At 43.6% G+C, this 24053-nt stretch overlaps 1 protein-coding gene across 1 annotated transcript; it reads left to right on the top strand.

Moving 5' to 3' along the window:
- Positions 1-3507: 3507 nt before the first annotated feature.
- Positions 3508-23536, top strand: SRSF4 (serine and arginine rich splicing factor 4). The gene is made up of 6 exons (XM_066638687.1): positions 3508-3690; positions 15097-15239; positions 16212-16324; positions 18830-19044; positions 20388-20477; positions 22143-23536. The coding sequence occupies exons 1-6, from the start codon at positions 3584-3586 to the stop codon at positions 22930-22932; spliced, it is 1458 nt and encodes a 485-aa protein (XP_066494784.1). The 5' UTR covers positions 3508-3583; the 3' UTR covers positions 22933-23536.
- The last annotated feature ends 517 nt before the right edge of the window (positions 23537-24053 follow it).

The following is a 24053-nucleotide window of genomic DNA, read 5'->3' as shown; positions in this document are numbered from 1 at the left end:
GTAGTGAGAAGTTCCAGGGACAGTCCTAGAGAAGTGAATGAGCGAGCACTTAGAGCCAAATCCTATCCAACTTTCCAGCCCTGATGTAGCTGTGCCAATGGAGTGTGCATGGCCTTCCGTGGTGGGAGAGTAGTTATCGAGGCCTCCACAAGGTAAGGAAACATTTGTTACCTTGCCTCGGGTCTGCATTGCAGCTGCACCGGCTCTGGAAAGTTGAACAGGACTGGGGCCTTAGAAAGAGTGTCTCATCTCCTGTTATACTAGGTTTCTCTTACTTTGCTTCTTTTTGAACTCAGGACCCAATCCAATTCCAATTTTCCAGTGCGGTACAGCCATGCCAATGGGGCGTGCACTGCAGCCTGTGGTGGGTTACAGTCACAGGGGCCTCCTTAAGGTATGGGAACACTTGTTCTCTTATCTCAGGGCTGCATTGCTGTTCCACCAGTGCTGGAAAGGTGGATAGAACTGGGCCCTCAGTGATTCCAATTTATTGAGTTCTGTAGATTTTGTAAATGTATTGAGGTTTGTATGTTTACAAAACTCAGTTAAATATATATAGTTTTAAAAAACTTGTGTGTTCTTGTAATACTTTTATTTATGTCCTTACTTATTTATGATGCAGCTTTATTATCCTGCCTTTCCTGACTGGAGTCACCGCAAGGCGGCTAACAAGCCAATCAATCAGCACAATAAAAGGCATTCTAATCACAGCTGGGTTATAGCCAAAGAAAATGAATCCTGACCAAGCACCACTGGAATCAATGAGACAAGTTAATTTCATTAGAAATCAATGGGGCAAATTAGTTGTGACTGAGCACCAGGGAAATCAATGGGACAAGTTAGATGTGACTAAGCATCATTGAAATCAATGGGGCAAACTAGTTGTGACTCAGCACTATTGACATCAATAAGACAAGTTAGTTGTGACTAACAGGTCTCATTAATTTCAATGGGACTTATAGCCTGTCGAGGATTGGTGGGGTGCGTTGTGACAATGGATGCTGCCTTATAGTGAGTCATGGTTTCAGTCCAGAGGTGGCCAATCTGTGGCACACAGAAACTTCCTAAATGGCACACACAAAGTTGCCTGTCATGGTTGCGCAGGCCAATGTGGGGCTCCATGGCTGCAAGTGCATGGCACTTATCCCAGCACGTAGACCAGAAAGGGAGCGATAAGGCTCGGGATGGGGTGAAATTAGCCAAGCAGAGGTTCGGCAGATGATGCAGGCCATCGAAACCACCCGAGCGGGTCCAGAGAGGGCTAAAATAAGTTGGAGTGGCACTTTAAAGATTCTGTATATAACAAGTGGCATGTGATGTGCTGTGGGTTGGGCACCCCGTCTCAGTTCATTTAACTCAACATTGTTGGCACTCTCTAAGATTTCAGTGCATCTTCTGCATGCAGGACAGATGCTCTGCCTCTGACTTACGGCCCTTCCATATAGACAACCCTTACAAGAAGTGGAAAGCTTCATCTGTTGACTTTCCTCCTAGTACCCTCTTTTTAGAAAGACATTGAAAGAAATTGTATCAGTTTTTCCCCCATTGTGGCATAACTCTAACAGGGGGAGAGTGGCAGCACCAGCTGAATTTCCCCCTTAAGTCCCCCCCATACAAAGGACGATGCAATCCTATGCATACTTACAGCCAAATCCTATGCCTGTCTGCTCAGAAGTAAGTCCCATTATAGTCAATGGGGTTTACTCCCAGGTATGTGTGGATAGGATTGCAACCTAACAGCCCAATCCTCTCCAACTTTCCAACACTGGTGCAACACTGGTGCAACCACCATGCAGCCCCAAACCAAATGTTCCCAAACCTTAAAGAGGCCTCTGTGACTGCACCCCCAATGCAGGGCACCTATAAAACGGGAACTGATGCCTGCTAGTTAACAATAGGGACACTTCTCCAATCCCCATTGTGATGTGATCCTTAAGGGAACATTCAGGCCAATCTGTTGCCTTTGTTGTGTAAACAGACACTCCATGCCAGGCACAGGCTGGCTGCACAGGCCACTGGGGACTGACCGCCTGTTCTTTGCATCAAGAGCCTCTGTTGGGAAACAGACACTGTGGGAGATGTGATTAAGAGCATTTTAATTAAAGAGCATTAAGAGCATCTTTATTGTGCTTTGACCATCCTCATATATGCAGTCTGTCATTAAGTGAACAGTTGTTAAGCGGCACATGCATATATATATATATGTATACATAAGCAAAACATACTCCTCCTCCTCCTCAACTATTATTTATTAATAATAAGAACATTTATATAGTGTTTTTCAAAAAAATAGTTCACAAGGCAGGTTCCACAGCAAATTAATAAACACATGAGTTTAATTTATTTATTGAATACATGAATATAATTAATTAAACATGAGTTTAAATATGAGTTTAAAGTCATGTTTAACTCATTAAACATGGATTTAATTAAGAACCTTAATAATTGATAATTAAGAATTAATTAATAACATTAAGTATAAATTGATGAATGAATTCATTGATATAATAAATTAATAATTAATGAGAACAACTAAAATAAAAAGATTATAAAATAAAAATTATAACATTCTAAAATAAAGAGAAATAAAAATTGATTATAAATAATTAATTAATAAGAATAAACAAATAAAATATAAACAAATATGAATATTTATATAACACTTTCTTAAAAAGTGGTTCACAAGGCAGGTTCCTTGGCAAAATAATAAATCAATGCATGAGTTTAATTAAATATCATTAATAAGAAATTAAGAAGATTAATAATGAGTTAATAAAATGATAATTAGTTAAAAATGATTAAAATAAAATGATTATAAACTAAATTTATGAAATAAAAGAGAAAATAAATAAAAGGTAATTAAAAATAAGAAATTAATTATTTAAAAACATTAATAGGTATTAATTAATGAATAATTACTTAACTAATGAATAATTATTTTCATTAACTAATAATTGATAATAATTATTTTATTTATTAAGTATATTATTAATCAAATTATTAACTATTAATTAAAATAATTATTTTTATTTATTTAATAATCGTATTAACTACTATTAATTAAATATTATTTTAACTAATTAATAATTAATAATTAATTAATGATACTTGATTATTTTAATTATCATATTATTAATTAAGTAAAATGATTGATTCACTTAATATTAATAAATTAATTACTGAAAATTAATTAATTGATTGATTAATGTTTATTTTATTAACTAATAATGACTTAACAGTTAATGGTTAACTGAATCAGAAAGAGACCGTCAACGTGCAAGGACCGGTCGCCCGCCCACCTGCCTGCCTGTAGGGCGGCGAAGGGCTCCGGGCTGCAGCCCTGCCGGGGCGCGTCCCCTTTAAGCGCCGCTTCCGCCGCCGAGAGCGCACGCCCGGCTGCTTCGGGGGGGGGCTTCTGGCGACGCGCTGACGTCACCACGCACGCACGCAGGCCGGCGGGGTTGAGCCTGTCGGAGCCCCGCCCCTGCGTGAAGCGCGCGCAGTCGACGCCGCCGCCGCCAGTGTGTGGTCCGCGGCGCGGCGCGGCGCGGCCTGGCGCGGGGCCTGCGCGAGGGGCGGAGACATGCCGCGCGTCTACATCGGGCGCCTCAGCTACCAGGCCCGCGAGCGCGACGTCGAGCGCTTCTTCAAGGGCTACGGCAAGATCCTCGAGGTGGACCTCAAGAACGGGTGAGGGCCGCCCGCCTCCGCGCATGCGCGAGGAGGCCCCTGACAGGCACTGCGCGCGCCCTCGCTGCCGGCACGGCCCCAGCGCAGTCCTGGCCTGTCTGCGCGGAAGCGAGTCCCTAGCAGCCAGGGGGCTCTCGCAGGCACGTGTGGATGGCACGGCAGCCTCAGCACGCTCCTCAGATGGAAGTCCTGTTCTAGGCAATGGGGCCTGCTCTCGGGTAAGTGTGGACAGGACGGCAGCCTCAGCACACTCCTGCGCATGTCTACTCAGAAGTAAGTTCCGTTAGAGTCAATGGGGCCTACTCCCAGGTAAGTGTGAATAGCATGGCAGCCTCAGAGTACAATCCTATGCATGTCTACTCAGAGGTAAGTCCCATTAGTCAATGGGGCCTACTCCTGGGTAAGTGTGGATAGGATGGCAGCCTCAGCACACTCCTGAGCATGTCTACTCAGAAGTAAGTCCCATTAGAGTCAATGGGGCTTACTCCCAGGTAAGTGTGGATACCTTGGCAGCCTCAGAGCACAATCCTATGCATGTCTACTCAGAGGTAAGTCCCGTTAGAGTCAGTGGGGCTTACTCCCAGGTAAGTGTGGATAGGATGGTAGCTTCTGAGCCCAATCTATGCATGTCTGCTCAGAAGTAAGTCCCATGATAGTCAATGGGGCCTATTCCCAGGTAAGTGTGGATAGCATTGCAGCCTCACAATCCTATTATGTCTACTCAGAGGTAAGACCCATTAGAGTAATTGGGGATTACTCCCAGGTAAGTGTGGGTAGGATAGCAGCCTCAGCACACTCCTGAGCATGTCTACTCATAAGTTAGTCCCATCATATTCAGTGGGGCCTACTCCCAGGTAAGTGTGGATAGGATGGTAGCTTCTGAGCCGAATCTGTGCGTGTCTACTCACTAGTAAGTCCTATTGGAGTCAATGGGGCTTACTCCCAGGTAACTGTGGATAGGATGGCAGCTTCAGCTAACTCTTGAGCATGTCTACTCAGAAGTAAGTGCCATTAGAGTCAATGGTGCTTACTCCCAGGTAAGTGTGGATAGGATAGCAGCCTCAGAGCCCAATCTATGCATGAATACTTAGAAGTAAGTCCCATGATAAGTCAATGGGACTTATTCCCAGGAAAGTGTAGATAGGATTGAAACCTGTGTCTCTCAGCTCCACCTGCTCTGTGGTGGGGTGGGACTTGCACTACTGCCAAGGAGGGGAAGAGGAGGCTTGCACTACTGTGCAAGAGGTGTTGGGGGGCCAGAGAGCCAAAGTTTGAACTGGAGATAAGCTTTGGGGCACCTGCCATCTTAAACCTATTTGGTCCATTTGAATGGAAAGTAAGTAAAGCCCCGCTGAGTTCAGTGTAGGGGACTTGGCACTACTGTGCAAGAGATGTTGGGTCCCCAGCCTCCAAGGGAGCTTGAAGTCTCATTCCAGCACAAAGTTTGGGCTTGGCTGCAGAGAGAGAAGGAGGGGGGCTTGGCTTTACTGTGCAAGAGGTTTTTTTGGGGGGGGCAGCCTCCTAAGGAGCTGTAAGCCTTGCCCCACTCGTTTGAACTGGGTATAAGCTTGGGGAAGCTGCCATCTTAAATCTGTTTGGTCCATTTCACAGAACATGTTTGAATGGGAAGTATGTAAAACTCCACTGAGTTCAGTGCAGGGGACTAGGCACTACTGAGCAAGAAGTGTTGGAGGGTCCCAACCTCCCAAAGAACTGCAAGCCTCACCCCAACTCAAGGTTTGGGTTTGACATAAACTTTGGGGTTTCTACCCTTTTAAACCTGGTTGGTCCATTTTACAGAGCGCATTTAAATGGGAAGTAAGTAAAGCCCTACTGGGTTCAGTGCCGGAGGATTGGCACTACTATGCAAGAGGTGTTGGGGGGACCCACCCTTCCAAGGAGCTGCAAGCCTCACACCTTTGTAGTGTAGGTTTGGACTTGGCATAAGCTTGGGACACCTGCCATTTTACACCTGTTTGGTCCATTTCACACAGCACATTTAAATGAGGAATAAAGCCTCACTGAGTTCAGTGATTGGGTGACCAGGTACAAAAAAGGAGAGAAAGTTAAGCCCCATTGAGTTCAGTGATAGGGTGACCAGCTACATAGGGGGACAGAGTGCCTGTGCATTTAACCAGTGGTTCCCAAAAGGTCCGTCAGGACCCACTGGTGGGTTGTGACCCAATTTTTGGTGGGTTGCGAAGACCAGAACCAAGCCAGATGAAAGTACTGGTGATGGAAAAATCAGATTACTAATTGCTGAAGCTATTAAAAAATCCGATAGCTCCTAATTGCCTTGCGAAGAGCTCAGCTTCTGCAGTTTGCAAGGAACTCAAGGTCCGATCCTATCCAAAGTTCCAGTGCTGATGCAGCCATGCCAGTGGGTTGTACACTGCATTCTGTGATGTTGGGTCAATCATTGAGGCTTTCTTAAGGTATGGGAGCGTTTGTTCCCTTACCTCAGGGCTGTGTTGCGTCTACATTGATGCTGAGAAATTGGATAGGATAGGGCCCTCAGCTCCTGTAGTTTGCAAGCTTGTGTAAATATAGAGAGATGAAATGTTTGAACACTTTTTTCTGATATTACCTGTAAGTAGAAATATTTTTTCTAGTTCTTTTTTAAGACTTGTAAACCTTGGTGGGTCCCAATAGTGTGTCATTTCTAAAAGTGGGTCCCAGTGCTAAATGTTTGGGAACCACTGCCTTTAACCTTGGCATAGAAGAGGGAGTTTGGCAGGTTCAGTTTTTTAAACCTGCCCAAGTTCCCTCTTCTGTACAGTGGTTAAAAGTATAAGTGCTTTGTCCCCCTTTGTATCTGGTCACCCTACTCAGTGGTGCTTACTGGCAAATCACAGATTGATAATGCAATCCTGTGCGTGTTTTACCTGAGTTGGTTGACGTCATCACTTTATTCCTGATTTGCAATGCAATTGTGTACATGTTTGCCTGGAGATAAGCTCCAGTGACTCCCCAGGTAAGTGTGTGTCAGGCTGCAAACCTGCAGTGCAATTCAGTGCATGTTTATTTGGGAGTAAGTTCTATCACAGTGTTTCTCAACCAGTGAGGTGGTGTCTGGTGGTACACACGAGACCCCCAGACCGCACCACTTGGCAGCAAGACGAACAATGCAATGGATTACGGAGAAGTAGGATGCTCAACTTCATGGAGAAAGCTCCAGTGTGTGCTTTTTGCACCCTTGGAAAAGCCCTCACATGCACCTTTATTGCATCTGTACTCCTAATCCAAATATGACATCATTGCCAGTTACTTCCTATGGTGCTTCCAATAGGTGGAACATGCAAAGTGGTATGGCGGAGGACATACATTGAGAAATGTTGTGCTTTCGCGTTCATTTCTCTTAAACAAGTGTACGTCAGGCTACATAGTTGCAATAAGTCCTGCGTATGTTTACGCAGAAGCAAATTCTATTTGGTTAAGTATACATAGGATGAGACCTGCCATGTACTCATAGGTATGGTAACTCTGTGCAAGCATCAGATTGGAACCTCAGGAGAAGTACCTAGCTTTTCTCACAGAGGTTTTAAGGAGTTTGTGGAATTGATGCAAGCAAAGCATTTCTGCTGTAAGTAAACGTTTTGAAACTGCACATGGACAACCGGTTTTCCTGCTTAGAGTGGGATTGGGGACAAGGAAGAGGATGCCCTCCAGAGTCCATTGCAGTAGATAGTTGATGTAAGGCAATGGTTCCCAAACTATTTCAACTGGCGGCTCCCTTGACCTACTGGGCCATTGGCTCCCCATTAGGATTGCAGTCATACATTGGCAACAGGTTTTTTGCAAGGGCACCGCAGCTCCCCTGGTTGGTTTCCACGGCTCCCCAGAGAGCCACTGTTAAGCCAAATCTGCCCAATGTTACATCCACACAACAGGGATAAAGAGTATACACCTGTGGGCCGGGCAAAAATGGGTTAAGGAGTCTTCCAAATGATCACAGGCATTGCAGGACATGAATATTTAATCTCAATATGCTTATTGTTGCGCAGTTACTGTGATCTTCAAAACCTTATAGTAATTCTGCCATTGCCAGGAGACGAGTGCTGCAGGTTTAGAAGACCAATTTAGGTTTTGCCTCAAAAAGTGGAGAGGTCTCACATTGCTGTGAAGGACAGCATTGTAGTATGGGAAACATATTTCCTGGTAGAGGGGCACCTGAAATTTATACCTATGTGTGTGCAAGTCTGACGAAGTGAAAGAATCCTGCCTTTGATGTTGTTTCATATACTATTTGGGGTTGGATACTGAGGTAGCCAGGTGTACAGATGGCGCCAATTTATTCAGTGAGTTGAATCTCAAGTAGACTATGAAGAGCTCCAAACGGAGTTTCCCAAACTGGGTGAATGGACAGTAAAAGGATGATATAGTAGAGTAACTAAGGGGAGGGGGGGTAAGTTGCCCCAGGTACCACTCCTTGGGGGGGTGTCTCTTGGAGGTCGTCTGAGGCCTGGGAAGGCTGCGCTAAAACTGGAAGTGCCTTTTAACACCTCCAGAAGACCTTCCAAGGCCCAAGGAGGCTTCCCTGCACCTCGGACCACCCCCCACATACCCCAGGAGGAGTGTTTTGAGCATCAAGCCCCCAGGGAGTATTAATACCCGGACTGTGCTTACACCCAGGGAGTTTTAAGTATTTTGGGGGTCCTGGGTACTAGATCTCTTTGCTAGGCCTCTGGAATAATATTTGTAAAGCACAAGTTGATCCACACTGGACCACGTAATTCTTTACCCATTCTCATTGTTGGGATCTGAATTAGTAGTACTGTGTGACTTCCTGCTGGAGATTTTGGGATCATGAAAAGTTACTGAAAATTATCTGTATTGTCAGTTAAATTTTGTGCAGTGTGAAAAAAGGAATTAAGAAATTAAACACTAGGAATTGAAAAAGTGAAAGTAAAATGTCTCTTGCCATTTGAAATAATGTACTTTTCATAGGATGAGTTGGAATGTGCCTTAGGGATAATCTAGTCCAGTGGTTCCCAACATTTTGTGTACCCCCTGGCAGCTCATTTCCACAAATTGTACCCCTCATTATTAGCAAAAATTTTGTAATGAACAGAGTTGCTGTTATTTCAAATTTATATGTTTTCAACTACTGTCTGATAATATAGGAATTGAGGACCAGAAACCATCAGTTGCTGGGGCTTTTGCAGCCACCTAGCTTCCTTTCTTCCTGCCTTGCCAGCCCCACAAGCCATTCTAATACAGACCTGCTTTTTTCCACCATTATTCAATTCTTTTTCAAGTACCCCCATAGGTCCTGGCAAGTACCCCTGGGGGTGCACATACCAGGTTGGGAACCACTGATCTAGTCCAACACCTTGCTCAGTGCAGGCAGCTGTTACAACATCCCTGACAAGAGGCTGCCCATCCACTATTTGAAAGCACCATTGAGGGAATGCGCCCAACAGCACAAGGCAACTGTTGCAGTGCCAGGCAGCCAGTACAATTAGGAAATTCGTTCTCGTATCTGACCTAAATCTGTTTTCTTATAATATTTTTGTGACCTCATCTTGAAAGAATATCATAGTTCTGCAAAATACAGAAAAGGGCAATGATAAAGAGGCTGGAGCATTTTCTCTTGAAAGAAAAACCAAAGTATCTGGCATTTTATTTTAGAAAAATGATAACTGGGGTGGGGGGGAGGTTGAGACATCTTCAGATTATTAATTTGAAGGGTGCTATCTTTTTTCTCCTTACGTACATCTTAGACGGTCACTCATCACTTGAAAAGATGAGTCTAATGATCATGATAATGGAACTTCCACGTTCAGAATTGCTGCCATGTAATCTTTGATTACCAGATACTGAAGCCAAGCAGGGTGGCCATTACCTTGCCCTGCTTGTGAACTTCCAGAGGCAACTGTCTTGAAGCTGTTGGAAACAGAATATTTGCCTAAATCAGGTGTCTCTAAACTTTTAGGCCACATCAATTATCTGGCATGGTGTTGAGGGCTGGAAAAATAAATAAATTTTAAATATAAAATATAAATAAATACATTAGAAAGCCTCAGAAAGCCTACGACCTTCAGATAGCCCAAAAGCATCACTTCTGGTTTTTCAGGAAAACCAGGAAGTGATGTTTTTAGGCCCTTAGAAGGCATTCTGAGGGGAGGTGCATGGCTTCACCAGCCCTCAGAACACACTCCAGATGCAACTGGAGCACAGCTCTGGTCACATTTGGTTGAGCAAGCCAGAGGCTTGCAGGGGACCAGAGACGTGCTGCGGGCCAGATAGAGGCTTGTTGCAGGCCGCAGCTGGCTCCCAGGCCGGGGTTTGGAGACCCTGGCCTAGATAGACCTTGATCTTATTCAACAGTCCAATTCCTTTGTTACCTATTTATTGAGGAGCATGAGTTTGCAGCAAAGTGAAGATATAGAACGTAGACACTGAAAAGCTAGTTAAGCAATTTTGCTATCAGGTAGTCGTGCACTTTGAGCAGTAAGAATTATGGGTATATAGTTTGAGAACTCTGTAGCAGTTCTTGAACTATGCTTGGAACGGAAGTGGAATCATGTGAATGGAAAGTTTATGAATGGGTTATCTTCTGGAACAGAAAGTACAGTATCTTAACACATAAGTTTATTGTCAAACTTAAAGAGTAATTCTTCCATTGTAACAAAACAATCTGAAAGCAGTTATAAAACAAAGGACGGGAAAAACAAGTAGCACCAACAGTAACATAATTAAAGAAGCAACTAATCAACAAAAGTCACAAAAGACCAAAATGACGGGGAGATGGGGAACCATATGATCAAAAAGTTTTCAGGAAAACAGAAGATTTCTGTCCAGTGACTGGCCATGAAACTTAATGAAGATTCAGAAATTGACAGCTGTGGTGATATGGAAGCTACTCAGCCTCCCATGGCATTGAAAAATATTTTTTAAATTCTTGTTGGATTGAATATCTAGTAAATGTGGATCTGGGCCCTGGTGTGCCAGTTGCCCTTCCCTGGGCTAGGTGTGCATGTGTGTGGGAACCGGTTCTAAAATGCTGAGGATTTTCTTGGGATCAGGAAAGACCCTGTTGGATAGGTTTTGACTATGAATCTGGTTGCCATATTTGTGGTTGGGGAGGAATTTCCCTCAAAATGGCTGGTGACCGTAAGGGGTTAGTTTTGCCTGCATGACAAGATGTGGCAAAATTGCTTAAGCCACTAGATTGGGTGTCTACTGATGGGGGGGGGGGAAGCAGGATAAAAATGCATTAAATATTTGTTGTGTTTTACACTTTTTTTTTTTACACAATGCAGTTCCATTCCTTCTGTTCTCTTTTCTGTGGTTCCTATTGATCATGGCTAAATGCATTTTACTACATGGACTCATCTTTGTATTTTTGTATAGAGGAGTCCTGCCTTCGTGCTGGGAGTGCAAGATTAACTTCAGGACTTTTGAGCCCTTTATCAGTACTAAATAACCCAATTAAAATTATTTTCAGCTTTAATATACAAATAGGGAGTTATCTTCCATTTTGTGTGCATGAATTCCCTAGAACCATGGAAATGGTTTTTGTCAGCAAAGTATAGCATAGTATAGGTTTTTGTCAGCATAGTATAGTTCTGATGCTTTCATAAAGAGAAACGTCTTGTATTTTGGTTTTCTCAACGATAGTTTTGTTAGCTTTATTTAACTTTCAATCTTGTCTTCAAAATTTATTCTGGCTATGCTTACAGATGATTCAAAACTAAAAGAAAATTGTATGCTGCGGGAGATTTTTTCTTCCTTTTCCAGTTCCCCCAATCTCGGCTCCTAGTTTGCCTCCCTCCCGTCTTTGCTCAAAATTACTGGTTATCTGCTCAGTCTATAGGAGATTATTACGTCATTATTTTTGGACTGGATAAAACTAGTCATACTAGACCAGCTATTACCAAACTGTGAGTTGGGAACTACTGGTGGGTCATGACCCAATTTTTGGTGGGCCGCATAGCATGGAGCAGAGCCTCTAATGAAAACATAGGTGATGGAAAGATTAGATCAATGATTGCTCAAGCCCTGAGACTATTAACAAATTAGATAGCTGCTAATTGCCCTGCAAAGAGCTCCTGTAATTTGCAAGCATGTGTAATATTGGGAGATAAAAGTTTGAGTGTCTTTTTTGGATTATTTCTTGTAAATGATATGTATATATAATTTTTTTCTAGGGCTTTTTTGTCTTGTAAACATGGGTGGGTTCCAACAGAGCAATGGGGCAAGGAGAGGAGAAGGGGCTGGGAGAAGAGAATATACATAAGTTGTGTCCGCTGAGTCTGTGCAATCTTGCTTTGAGCACTCTTATAGCTAAACATTGAAACTAAGCATATTTACTTCATATAAGACTGATAGTGCAACCTTGTGCGTGTTTACTCAAAAGCAAGTCTTGCTATGTCCAGTGGGGCCTACTCACAGGTAAGTGTACAACAGGCTTCAAAGCTTTGGTTTATAAAGTTTTGACGGAAGGCTGTTGGTATTGAACACACTAACAATGAGGACACGGTTCTTTAGGTTTTTGCCCCAACAGAGTCCTTCCAGGATATACGAGAGGATCCATGATATCATCACAGAAAGATAATGCATTAATGTCCTGTACCTGTGTGAAAGGCCTGAACAAACTACTTGAAGCAAATGCTCATTTCAGTTGCTGAGAATATGAGTTCTTTTCTTTCCTAAAGCGAGTTACTGCCCAATCCTAACCAACTTTCCGGTGCTGATGCAGCCCTAAGTAAGGGAACAAACATTCACTGACCTTGAAAAAGCCTCTGTGCTCACTACCACCACAAGATTCAGCATACAACCCATTGGCAGGGCTGCGCTGGCTCTGGAAAGTTGGTTAGGATTGGGCTGTCAGTAAGCATAGTATAGAATGTATGAATGTGCTGCAGGTTAAATACTGTCAGGGCATCAAACTATCACAGCTTCTGCAAAACTGAAAGCATGAAGCAATTATTATTTGATATCCTGGCATGGTTCAGACAGTACAACAAATCACAGGTTGTTTTCAACCCTGCGCAGAAACAGCAGATGTTCCCAAAGAAAATGGTCCTAGCTCAGGCTTACTCTCTTCTCTACACAAAACCATGATTTAATCATGGTTTGTTGCTTCATCCGAATTGTGCCCTTGAATGTTTTATTTATAAACAATGTTGACTGTATTTTGTCCTTCAATCCCAAGGCAGTTTACAAAGTAACTCTTAGAACAATATTTAATCAACATTAAATTAATAGTCTATGTGACAGCCTAGGTCAGTGAAAGCAGAAGCCGCTGGCTGTTTAAGCCACAGGCTTGGTGTAAATTGCCCCTTGTGGAAAGTGGCCAAGACGGATGTTTATAGGAGGGTAGGGCTACAGATCTCAGAGTTGCCTCTGGCTCTTGCCTCTTTCTCCTCACAGGAGTTTCTAATGGCAGAGTCAGGCTATTGTTTGTAAATATACTTGCTGCTCTTTACTTCCCTTTTTGGAGGTAGTGCAGAAGTTCTGGCTTTGCTAGGTACCGTTAAAAGGTGCATAATGATTGAAATAATGAGTGCTTAGGTTTGTGAGGGGGCAATCTCTCACTTCTTAGAAATCTAATTTGGTTACTTATAGTAGCAAAATTTTGGGGTTTCCTTCAGCACTGGGCATACTCTCACTACCTGGTTAAAAATATATTTTGAGAATGTCTCAGGGCAGTTCTCCTGCGCGCTCTCCCCATTTGTGTGCCTTCAGTTTTCTCTGTCATATAGAATGTTTCCTAAAACTCACAGTTTGAAAAAAGCAAGGAAGCCAGCTGTATCTAAATAGAGATATATATGACAATTGGTAACTGAACCTTTTAGAATTCTTTGAAAAGGTCAACAGGCATGTGGATGTGGGAGAACCCGTGGACATTATATATCTGGACTTTCAGAAGGCGTTCAACACTGTCCCTCACCAAAGACTACTGAAAAAACTCCACAGTCAGGGAATTAGAGGGCAGGTCCTCTCTTGGATAGAGACCTGGTTGAAGACCAGGAAACAGAGAGTGGGTGTCAGCGGGCAATTTTTACAATGGAGAGAGGTGAAAAGCGGTGTGCCCCAAGGATCTGTCCTGGGACCGGTGCTTTTCAACCTCTTCATAAATGACCTGGAGACAGGGTTGAGCAGTGAAGTGGCTAAGTTTGCAGACGACACCAAACTTCCAAGTGGTGAAGACCAGAAGTGACTGTGAGGAGCTCCAGAAGGATCTCTCCAAACTGGCAGAATGGGCAGCAAAATGGCAGATGCGCTTCAATGTAAGTCATGCTTCAAGTGTAAAGTCATGCACACTGGGGCAAAAAATCAAAACTTCACATATAGGCTGATGGGTTCTGAGCTGTCTGTAACAGATCAGGACAGAGATCTTGGGGTGGTGGTGGACAGGTCGATGAAAGTGTCGACCCAATATGCGGTGGCAGTGAAGAAGGCCAATTCTATGCTTGGGATCATTAGAAAAGGTATTGAGAACAAAATGGCTAATATTATAATGCCGTTATACAAATGGATGGTAAAGCCATATCTGGAGTATTGCGTCCAGTTCTGGTCGCCACATCTCAAAAAGGATATAGTGGAAATGGAAAAGGTGCAAAAGAGAGCAACTAAGATGATTGCTGGTCTGGGGCACCGTCTACAGCGTTTGGGCCTCTTCAGCCTAGAAAGGAGATGCCTGAGGGGGGACTCAGCGTGTGGTTGGTCTGTGGAACTCCTTGCCACAGGATGTGGTGACAGCATCTGGCCTGGATGCCTTTAAAAGGGGATTGGACAAGTTTCTGGAGGAAAAATCCATTACGGGTTACAAGCCATGATGTGTATGTGCAACCTCCTGCTTTTTGAAATGGGCTATGTCAGAATGCCAGATGCAAGGGAGGGCACCAGGATGCAGGTCTCTTGTTATCTGGTGTGCTCCCTGGGGCATTTGGTGGGTCCCTGTGGGATACAGGAAGCTGGACTAGATGGGCCTATGGCCTGATCCAGTGGGGCTGTTCTTATGTTCTTAAAAAATGTAGAATTTTGAGTGTATGTGTTTTTTTTTTTTTTTTTGCCATATGGTTTCTTAGGATTTAAGGAAATGCTGTCGTCCCCAAATATGTTTACTTAAAAGTCTTCTTTGGTGGTATATTGACCTTTTATGTCCTAAGAAAATGGTTGGGTCACTGCCCTTTCTTCATACTAAAATATTGTTTCAGTTATAGTTGTAAACCACTCTTGTAGGTGGAAAGGTGGGGTATTAAAAAAAAATGTTAATGAATGTTTTGTCTCCAAGATGGATCAGTGTAAGTTACATGGGAGAGAGGTGCTTGCTGAAGCCACTGGCTCCCATTTTGCCAAGGGTGTCATGGTAAATGCTCCCTGTCACTGCCAACTGAAATTGCTGAGGTATCCGCCAACCTAATTGATTCTTGAGCTGCTTTTGTTTTCCCCTAGGTATGGCTTTGTTGAGTTTGATGATGTGCGTGATGCTGATGACGCTGTGTATGAGCTAAATGGCAAAGATCTTTGTGGGGAGCGTGTAATTGTTGAGCATGCCCGGGGCCCTCGACGCGACAGCAGTTACGGTTCTGGACGCAGTAAGCACTAACATACCGTTGTATTGGTGACTTTTTTCTTTCTATTTAAAACGTATTTTAAAAAGTAATTTAAAAGATGCAAAGTTTGACTACTGTAATTTCTATTAAAGTAATATTGTTTAGCTCTTAATTTGTATTCAACTTTTTAATGTAATTAACTAAATGAACTTTAATTTTCATTATTTTATTTTGTAAATATATGAATGGTTTATTTGCAATGTGATTGTTTAACATAGACTTAACAAAGACCTCAATGTTTCAATTAAGAGTCCTTTGAGGCTAAGATGACTGCCTGTTCCATTTGCTGACCTTGGGTTGCCTTTCCATGAGTGGCTCTTTGACCTTTGTGGCCCTTGGCTGACCCAAAAAGGAAGCCATGTGACGACCGCAACCTTTTCCCATTAGACCTGGGTGGTGAGGACCCCAAGGGTTAGAGACAGATGTGATTAATCTGAAATAGGTGCCTGAAAACCTTTATTCATGTCAAATATTCAGAAAACTTTAAATCAATGTAAGTAACATTAGTAACTGACTATAGTGATTTGGTTATTTTCTTTTTCAAAAATATTAATCTGTAATTAATTTAAATGTATTTGCATGTTCAATTTTAATAGTAAATATAAAATGTACAGTCTTGTAATTATCTGCTAATTTTCTAGACATATATATATCTTTATATCTATATGGCTATGTAGACCTTATTAATGTCTGATTCTGTAACATAATTTAAGCAAGGACAAATGATTTTTCTCTGTAAACCGCTTTGTGAACTTTTAGTTGAAAAGCGGTATATAAATACTACTAATAATAATAATAAAATGTAGTTCGGTCTAATGGGTGGGGGGAATTTTTAAATGTATTTACTGACATGTTGGGTAGACTAGTGTTTGTTTGTTTTCTGGGGGGTGTAGATTAACTTCCTGCCTCCATTACCTTAACTGAAGTATTGAATCTGCTTATCGCCTCCTAAAGGTGGATATGGTTATAGAAGAAGTGGAAGAGATAAGTACGGTCCTCCGACCCGTACTGAGTACAGATTGATCGTTGAAAATCTGTCAAGCCGTTGCAGTTGGCAGGATTTGAAGGTAAGCCACTCCTGTCTCCACCAGTGATGTTAAAGGTTGGGCAGCCCAATCCTGAGCTGCCCAGAGTTCCCGGACCCGGCGGCTCCACGGAGGGCTGCCGCCAGATCCTGCGCCTCCAGCGCTACCGCGAGAGGCTCTTCGGGAGAAGGGGATGTTCATCCCTTTCCCCCAAGTAAGGTAAGCAGCCCCACAATGGTGCTGTTCACTTTAGCGCTAAAGGTCGGTGCTAAAGTAAAGGCACTCGTGTAGGGCAAGCAGCCCTGCCCGAGCACCTTGGATCCTGCGGAGCTCGGATCCACCTCTCCCCCTCCCCCAACTTGCCTCCCACCTGTCCCCGTCCCCGTGCCTCCTGCCAGCCTCCCCCCTTCCCGGAATGCCTCCCTCACGCCCCCACCTCCCATTCCGCAGCCCGGTGGTCCAGGGGACTGCCGAGTCGCGGAACCTGGGCTCCCGCCACGCGCCTGCCCAGCTCAGGCTGGCGCTGGGCTAGCTCCAGTGGGAGCCCGGTGGTAAGTCCTGCAAACGTGCCATTGGCACGTTTGTGACTGAAGTCTGCACCGTGGACCTCAGGATCGGGCTCTAAAACTGTAAATTGTGTGATCTGAATGCTGGATCTTGCCCTGATAAGCAGTAAACCACCATTTCTTATTTCTCTTGGAATCCTTGTGCATGTAGTATGCAAAACACTATACTGAACTATACGAGTGATGCGTTCCCTGAGCAAAGCACTGATAGCCAGTGTGGCTTTTAACATGTGCTATAAATGTTTACTATTTTGAAAGCCTTACACTGTTAAATGAAAAGACAGTGTTTCTGAAGCAGTCCAGAAGCCCACCCTTAATCTCACGTATGGCTCAGGCTGTTGAAAAGCTGCTTAAGTAGCTCCTTCTTGCTAGACCGATGCTTCCCAAACTCCTGCTAGAGAGTTGGGAACACTGTGAGTTGTTGTGGGGGAGGGGGAAGGCAGCAGTTCGACCTCAGTATCGTCCTGTTGCTGGGGCGGGAGAGTATTTCTACTTACAGCCAGTGCTGCAGTCCTGAAGGAGTCTGGGGGTGCAGAGAGCCCTCCCCAGGGCTCCCATGCCTGCAGAAATCTTTTAAAAAGAAAGCAAAGCAGGCACTTCTGGTTTCATTGCCAAAATCGGTCGTGCCTGTTTTTTTTTAGACTTTTTCCCTGCACCCTGCAGATCCCCCTCCCCCAGGACTGCAGCACTGGTTGTAGGTAAGTAGAATTACCCCCTCCTGTTCCTGCCAGTAGCACAGTCCTGAGGATCGAGCTGCTGCCTTCCACCCTCCCCACCTCTTAAAGGGGCAGGGACAAGTGCTTCCCTGGCTAATGGGTCGTGACCCACCAGTGAACCACTGCTCTAGGCAGTTTGGTTTCTCAGAGGCCCTATAACAACAATTAGGAAAGGTAGACCATCTTAGCTGCAACAGCTGGGTGGTGGGCAATTCATGAGGGTTTTCTACAGGCCTTCCAGCAAGATGTGGTGTGTCATTGATAGAGCACAAAATAAGAAAGACGTGTCCTGCCAGAAGCACCTGCGTAAGGGAGCAGAACAATAACATTACAGCTGTGCATCCCTTTTTTATAAATGATCTATTGGTTCCAAAAATGTGCACATAGCTAGAATTAGCTATTCAGAGAGGAGCAGTGCTCTTTGCCTCTTGGTGCTCAACAGGAGTAGTGCTGCTTTGCCTACAAGAAAATGGATTGAGCGTTTTTTGATGAGATGATTGAAGGAGCTTCACCTTGTATTTGAAGTGTAAATTCACCTAAAATTAGTGGAGCGCACAAACACCTCCATTCTTGTGTATTGTAGCGCAAGTATTGCCACTTTCACTTTAGAGTTCACTGCGTATTTAGGTAATACAAAATCAGAAAGTTTTGGAGTGATGCAAATCATTCTACCAAGTTTGGGTACTGGTCACCATCAACTCTTACTGGGAGGCCCCCATATCCACGGATTCATTTAACTGCGGATCGGGTCTGGCTCCTCCCAGCGCGCACATCCCCTCTGGAACTGAGGGAAACTCTGCTCCCCTTGTCTTGGGGGGGGGTCTCTGAAAGCATAGGCTGGGGATGTCCCTGGAGGGCTTCCTCAGACCTCCTACTGCCTTGTAAAGCATTAAAAAATGGCACTTCCAGTTTCTCCGTGAAACCAGAAGTTGTGTGTTTTTAGATTTAGAGCTCAGTCTGAGCTCAGCAGATGCCAGGGACAGACGTCCCAGCCTATGCTGTGCTCAGAGAACCCTCCGGAGGCAAGGGAAGCAGAGTTCCCCTTGCTGGGGGGATTGTCTATATCAGTGGTTTCAGATATCTGTGGGGCTTCCAGAGCAGAACCCCTGCAGATAAGGGGATAGTTGGATGTAGGAATAGTAATGGTTTTACTGTTCAGAGATCGTATTTGCTTAATAACAACTGATATAAAATTGGTGATAAGAAAACTTGATGAATGAAAGCAGCATCAGTTTATTCAGAGGCAATGCTTTCCCCTTTCCTAGGATTATATGCGTCAGGCAGGTGAAGTGACATATGCTGACGCACACAAAGGGAGAAAGAATGAAGGTGTGATTGAGTTCAAATCCTATTCTGACATGAAAAGAGCCCTTGAAAAACTGGACGGGACAGAAGTAAATGGTAGAAAGATAAGGCTAGTAGAAGACCGGCCTGGATCCAGGCGCCGCCGCTCCTATTCCAGAAGTCGCACTCATTCAAGGTAGGATTATTGCACTCCTCAGAAGATCAGTACTTTGGTATAACTTGAAAACAATATAGTGCGCTCCCAGCGGCTGTCTGAGCAGAAATGGTGGAGCTCCACTAAACGGGTTGAGTTGGCGCCATGGAAATAGACATGGGTATTTCTTTTATCCTGGAGCTCTACTTGCCTACAGAGCTACAACCGCCATCTTTTTCAAGCCATGGGCTTAACTAGATCAGTGCATCTCAATCTTCGTTCATTTGTTAAAATGGGAATAATCTACTTCACTGGGATTTTGGCAATGCAGTAGTTTTTGTGAACTTGTGTTAAGGTATTTGTAAATGGGTTACAGTTGGGCAGGGTTTCTTAGCAAATCTGGTGTCCGTTAATCCAATATAACAGGATGCTAAGTAGTCCAGTTTTTTCTTCATTCATTGCTGAGTCTTTCCACTTGTGTTGTAGTCTCACTGAAATTGGACATTGGTGCGAGAAGCACTGAGGCTCAAACTTCAGTCTGTTCTCCAGTTTGTGTCTTGATGGTGTTAGAAATCCAAGTTGTGCTTATTGTAAATGTTAATAACTAGTGATGAATCCACCTAGGTGTTTTTCCCCCGAAAAGCTTTGTTTCTGGCTCTCTTTTCTTACTGCTCTGTTTGATCCCATGCCAAGAGCAAGAGGGAACATTACAAGCTGAACTCTTTCCCCCCCCCCCTTTCTTGTGCTCGGGGAGGCTTTAGCAATTGAGAAGCCTAGTTTGGCAACATTTGAGAACTCTTGGCCTGCTTTCCACAGTGTTGTAGTGCAGTACAAAGCAGGTGCATTAAATTTTTTTTGGCTGACTAGTGGTGACAAGGCAAAGCAGGCAGCCTATTAAATCTTCTTACCTGGCATAGAATAGTGACAGAAGGCTTTGTACCCTTGTAGTTTGTGGTATCATGACCGGATAAAAGTGGAGTAACCCTTTTTGCATCTCCATCCTCCTTCCCCAAGGTCCCTGAGGTCCCACTCACGTCCTCTTCGCTTAATTTGCTTGCATCTCTGCCAATAACTTTTGGTTTAGCTTAACCCTGAGGATAGTGTAGGAATCTTTTACAGGAATCTTGCTGTGCAAGATACACATTGTGTGTGGCACAGTGTAAGAATACCTGTTTTCTTGTTGAGCTCTTTTGGAAATGCAAACAGAACTGTCCATGGGGTCCTACCTGGAAAAAGGTCTTTGGCATCAGCTTACATTTATTGTTGAAATATTTTTAGTTTTGTGTGTGTGTATTTTCAGTTCAAAAAGCATGTACTATGCTGTGCTCAGGAATTGTCATGAACACAGAGAGACTTGAATTGTAATATATTATTTTTCCTTTCAGGTCTCGCTCTCGGAGCAGACACTCTCGCAAAAGCAAGAGTCGTAGTGGCAGTAGTAAGAGCAGCCATTCAAAGAGCCGATCACGATCCAGGTACTGTGAATTAGCAATGGCTTAATGCAGCGATTCTCAAACTTTTTGCCACCATGGCCCACATTCTTGGTTGCATTGAGCCCCAGAATGCCTTGTGGTTTCCAGGTTGCTCCCTAGAATGCAGGGCCGCAAAGAGTTCTAGGGTGGAATGTGGCCATGAAATGGGTCACATGCAGGCGCTACCCTGAAGTGCGACTTGGCTCAGAATGCCTAATGATCAGCCATGCCTTGCAGCTTCTGGGCATCTCCAGCCCTGCCGCCCACTCTTGGGTCACAACCCACAGTTTGAGAACCTCTGGCTTAATGTATTCGCCCCTTTTGGATATTTGTGGAAGGGTATGATCGGGGAATGTTAACCCAAACAAGCAAGTTTTGATAGATGCTAAGCTGCACAATCTTGGTTCTCTGAATTTACAGTGAATTTTGAGGGCCCGCTTCTGTTTATTGCAGAATAAGTTTGCTGATTATAGTAATCTAACATTGACGTATACAAATTCAGACTTCCTGAGGTTCAGGGTTGGGGGTTTCCTGTTTTGCTTTATTAATTCCACTCTTGGAGCAGGCATTTGGTTTCTGCAAACAGATCAAGACATTAAGACACAGTGAGGGTTCAAATGGATTGTGTAAGATGAGCCAGGATGGTATAGTGGTTTGGGAGTTGGATTTAGACCTGGAAGAGCCAGGTTCAAATCCCTGTTCAGCCATGAATCTTCCTGGGTTACCTTGGGTCAGTTGATCTCTCAGCCTAACCTACCTCACAAGGTAGTTGTGAGGACAAAAGGAGGGAAGGAACCATGCACACTATCCTGAGCTCCATGGAGGAAAGGTGGTGTGAAAAATAATATTAAATTAAAAATATAATTTATTCAAATACCTCTTCAAATACCTAAAGGACTGTGGTATGGAAGAAGGGAATAATATATTCTCAGCTGTCTCTGAAAGTAGAACTAGAACCAGTGGGTACACACTGCAAGGAAGGAAATTTTGATTAGACACCAGGAAAAAAATTCCTGACGATCAGGGCCGTTCAGCAGTGGAACAGATTGCCGAGAGAGGTGGTGGACTCTCCCTCACTGGAGATCTTCAAGCAGAGGCTCGGCAAGCACCTGTTGGAGATGCTCTAAGAGGATTTCCTGCCTAAGGCAGGGGGTTGGACTAAATGACCTATTAGGCCCCTTCCATGGTTCTATACATGATTCTTCCATGATTCAATACAATAAAATTGTATTGAAATCCTGACCCAATTATTATTACTCTCATTAGCATCCAAACCAATTTAAACAAATCTGTTGCTTTCATATTTCTGGCCCCTTCTTGTATTTCACCAGCTTGTTAGCACTTAAATCTTCTGCCAGACCTTCTGCTTGCTCTGCATTACCACACACTTCTGTGCTTTATCAGCTAGATAGGCTTGGTTTACATTTCTGAAGGAGAAGGAGATAAAAAACATGAAAAGTTTCATCTCCTTTTAAGACAGTCAGTATAAGGAGAGAACATATTGAGCCCATGGAGCAAAACTGACCGAAACAATCTGTAGTGTCAATAGGTGAGGCTTATAATTGCTGGTTTGAAATGAACAATCTGTTGCATGATAGAAGCAGGTGTTCCATATTACTGATACTTGCGAGGTGGTTTTTTAGCCCCTGTGTCACTTGTGCTTTTCAGGTCTGGATCCCACTCCAGAAGCAAGAGCCGCAGTCGAAGCAAAAGTCGTAGCAGGGGTCACAAAGAGAAAAGCAGGAGTCCAAGTAAAGATGACAAAAGCAGGAGCCGCAGCAGAAGTGCGGAGAAATCCCAAAGCAAAGAGAAGCCGGAGGTTGTGGTTCAAAATGATGATGATGAGCAAGCAAAGAGCAGAAGTCCCAGCAAGGAAAAGAGTAAGAGTAAAAGCAGGAGCAGGAGTGTTAGTAAAGAGAGAGCAGAAGAAGAGGAGGCGGGGAGCGTGAGGGAGAGTAGGAGTAAGGAGAGAGAGAAGAGTGTTAGCAAGACCAGGAGCAGGAGCAAAGAAAGGAGCAGGAGCAGGAGCCATAGCAAGAGCAAGGACAAGAGGAAAGGCAGGAAGCGGAGCAGGGATGGCAGTAGGAGCAGGAGCAGGAGTCACAGCAGGAGTGAAAGGAGCAAGAGGCGGAGCAAGCGAGAGAGCAAGTCTAGTAGCAAGAAGAAAAAGAGAGAAGACCAAGAACGATCCAGGTCTAGGTCCAGGTCTCAGTCCAAGGAGAAGGAGCATATAAAAGCAGAATCTGACAAAAAGGAAGCCAAAAGTGAGGGTGAGGAAATGGACACTAGTCGTAAATCCCGGTCAAGGTCAAATTCCAAGTCTAAACAAAATGTCAAATCAGAATCTCGCTCCAGATCTAAATCGGTTTCAAAAACAAGATCCCAGTCCAAATCTAGATCAAGGTCTGCCACTAGATCGCATTCCCGATCTAGATCAAGGTCTCGTTCCAGGTCCTAAACTTGCTGCAACCACACTTAGAGCTCTATGAGAAGTCTTTTTGTACATGTTTGGTAGTTGTAGCACAAGTGATTGGAGTAGAACACATGTCACTGCTGTACATTTTTAATACTTCCCCAATGGTGTGTCTGTAATTGTTCGGTCCAGTGCTCCCTCTCTGTAGCACATTCTGATGCAAGAGGTTGAGAGCCTCATTCAAACACCCTGCGTCATCCTGTGTTTCCAGAATAGCCACAGAGAAGGAGCACTGGATTTTGATGGGCTTCTAAGATTGGAATGATGACTCCTAGGTAGGTATGGTAACTTCAACAATTTGCCCTTAAATTGATGCCCTTTGATGTATGCCATTTAGTGAAAAGTGCAAAGTCTTAAATTTCATATTACTTTTTTGTTTCATATTTTGGACTTGCAGAGTTTGTGAATAGCACAGTCAGGAAAATAGATACCTACAGTAAACCATAGGAAGGGACAAAAAAAAGTAGAGTTCCACATTCTGGTATTGTGACAATATCCTTGTTTTATATTTTTTTATTTTTCCCCGTCTTGCAAAGTACAGTGGACCCCTGTTTCCATTAAATTTGAATAAAAGACTATTTTTGCTTGACAGTGTCTTGTGATGGTTTTCATTTAAGCCAATGGTCATGTAAAGAAATGCTTTGAGTCGCAAAAGCTTTTTGAGAAAAATCACAGCATAAGAATTTCTTGATGGTCACATAGTCCAACTTTTTGTTGTCAGGCAGAATTGGCATCAAACAATAGTATCCCAGCAGATAACTCCTGTTATCCAGCAGGTGCTGACAAGGTGCATGTGCAATTCAGCTTTTCATCAAAACAAAGCAAACATCTGTGGGCCGAAAGAGGGTTATAAGAGCAATTATTGCAGCACTTATAAAAGGGTGCTTGGCTTAAAGTCTGTGGACAGCTTCTATGCATACACTCTCATCAGAATAAGCAATGGCATTTCTTGGCCACATCGATATAGTCACTGTGAAAGGAAGAGTGTTGAACACAGTCCCCAAAACACATGAGAGATTGAAATGAATCTTAAGAGTATCTGCCATTTCCTTTTATCAATGTGTTGAGTGTTCCTGATACATGAGTGTGTGGATAAATTTCAACTC

This window comes from Tiliqua scincoides, chromosome 10 (assembly GCF_035046505.1).
Source record: "Tiliqua scincoides isolate rTilSci1 chromosome 10, rTilSci1.hap2, whole genome shotgun sequence".
NCBI classification, from domain to species: Eukaryota; Metazoa; Chordata; class Lepidosauria; order Squamata; family Scincidae; genus Tiliqua; species Tiliqua scincoides.
The sequence above is the reverse complement of the archived record's forward strand: the minus strand, read 5'-3'. Positions and strand labels throughout refer to the sequence as shown.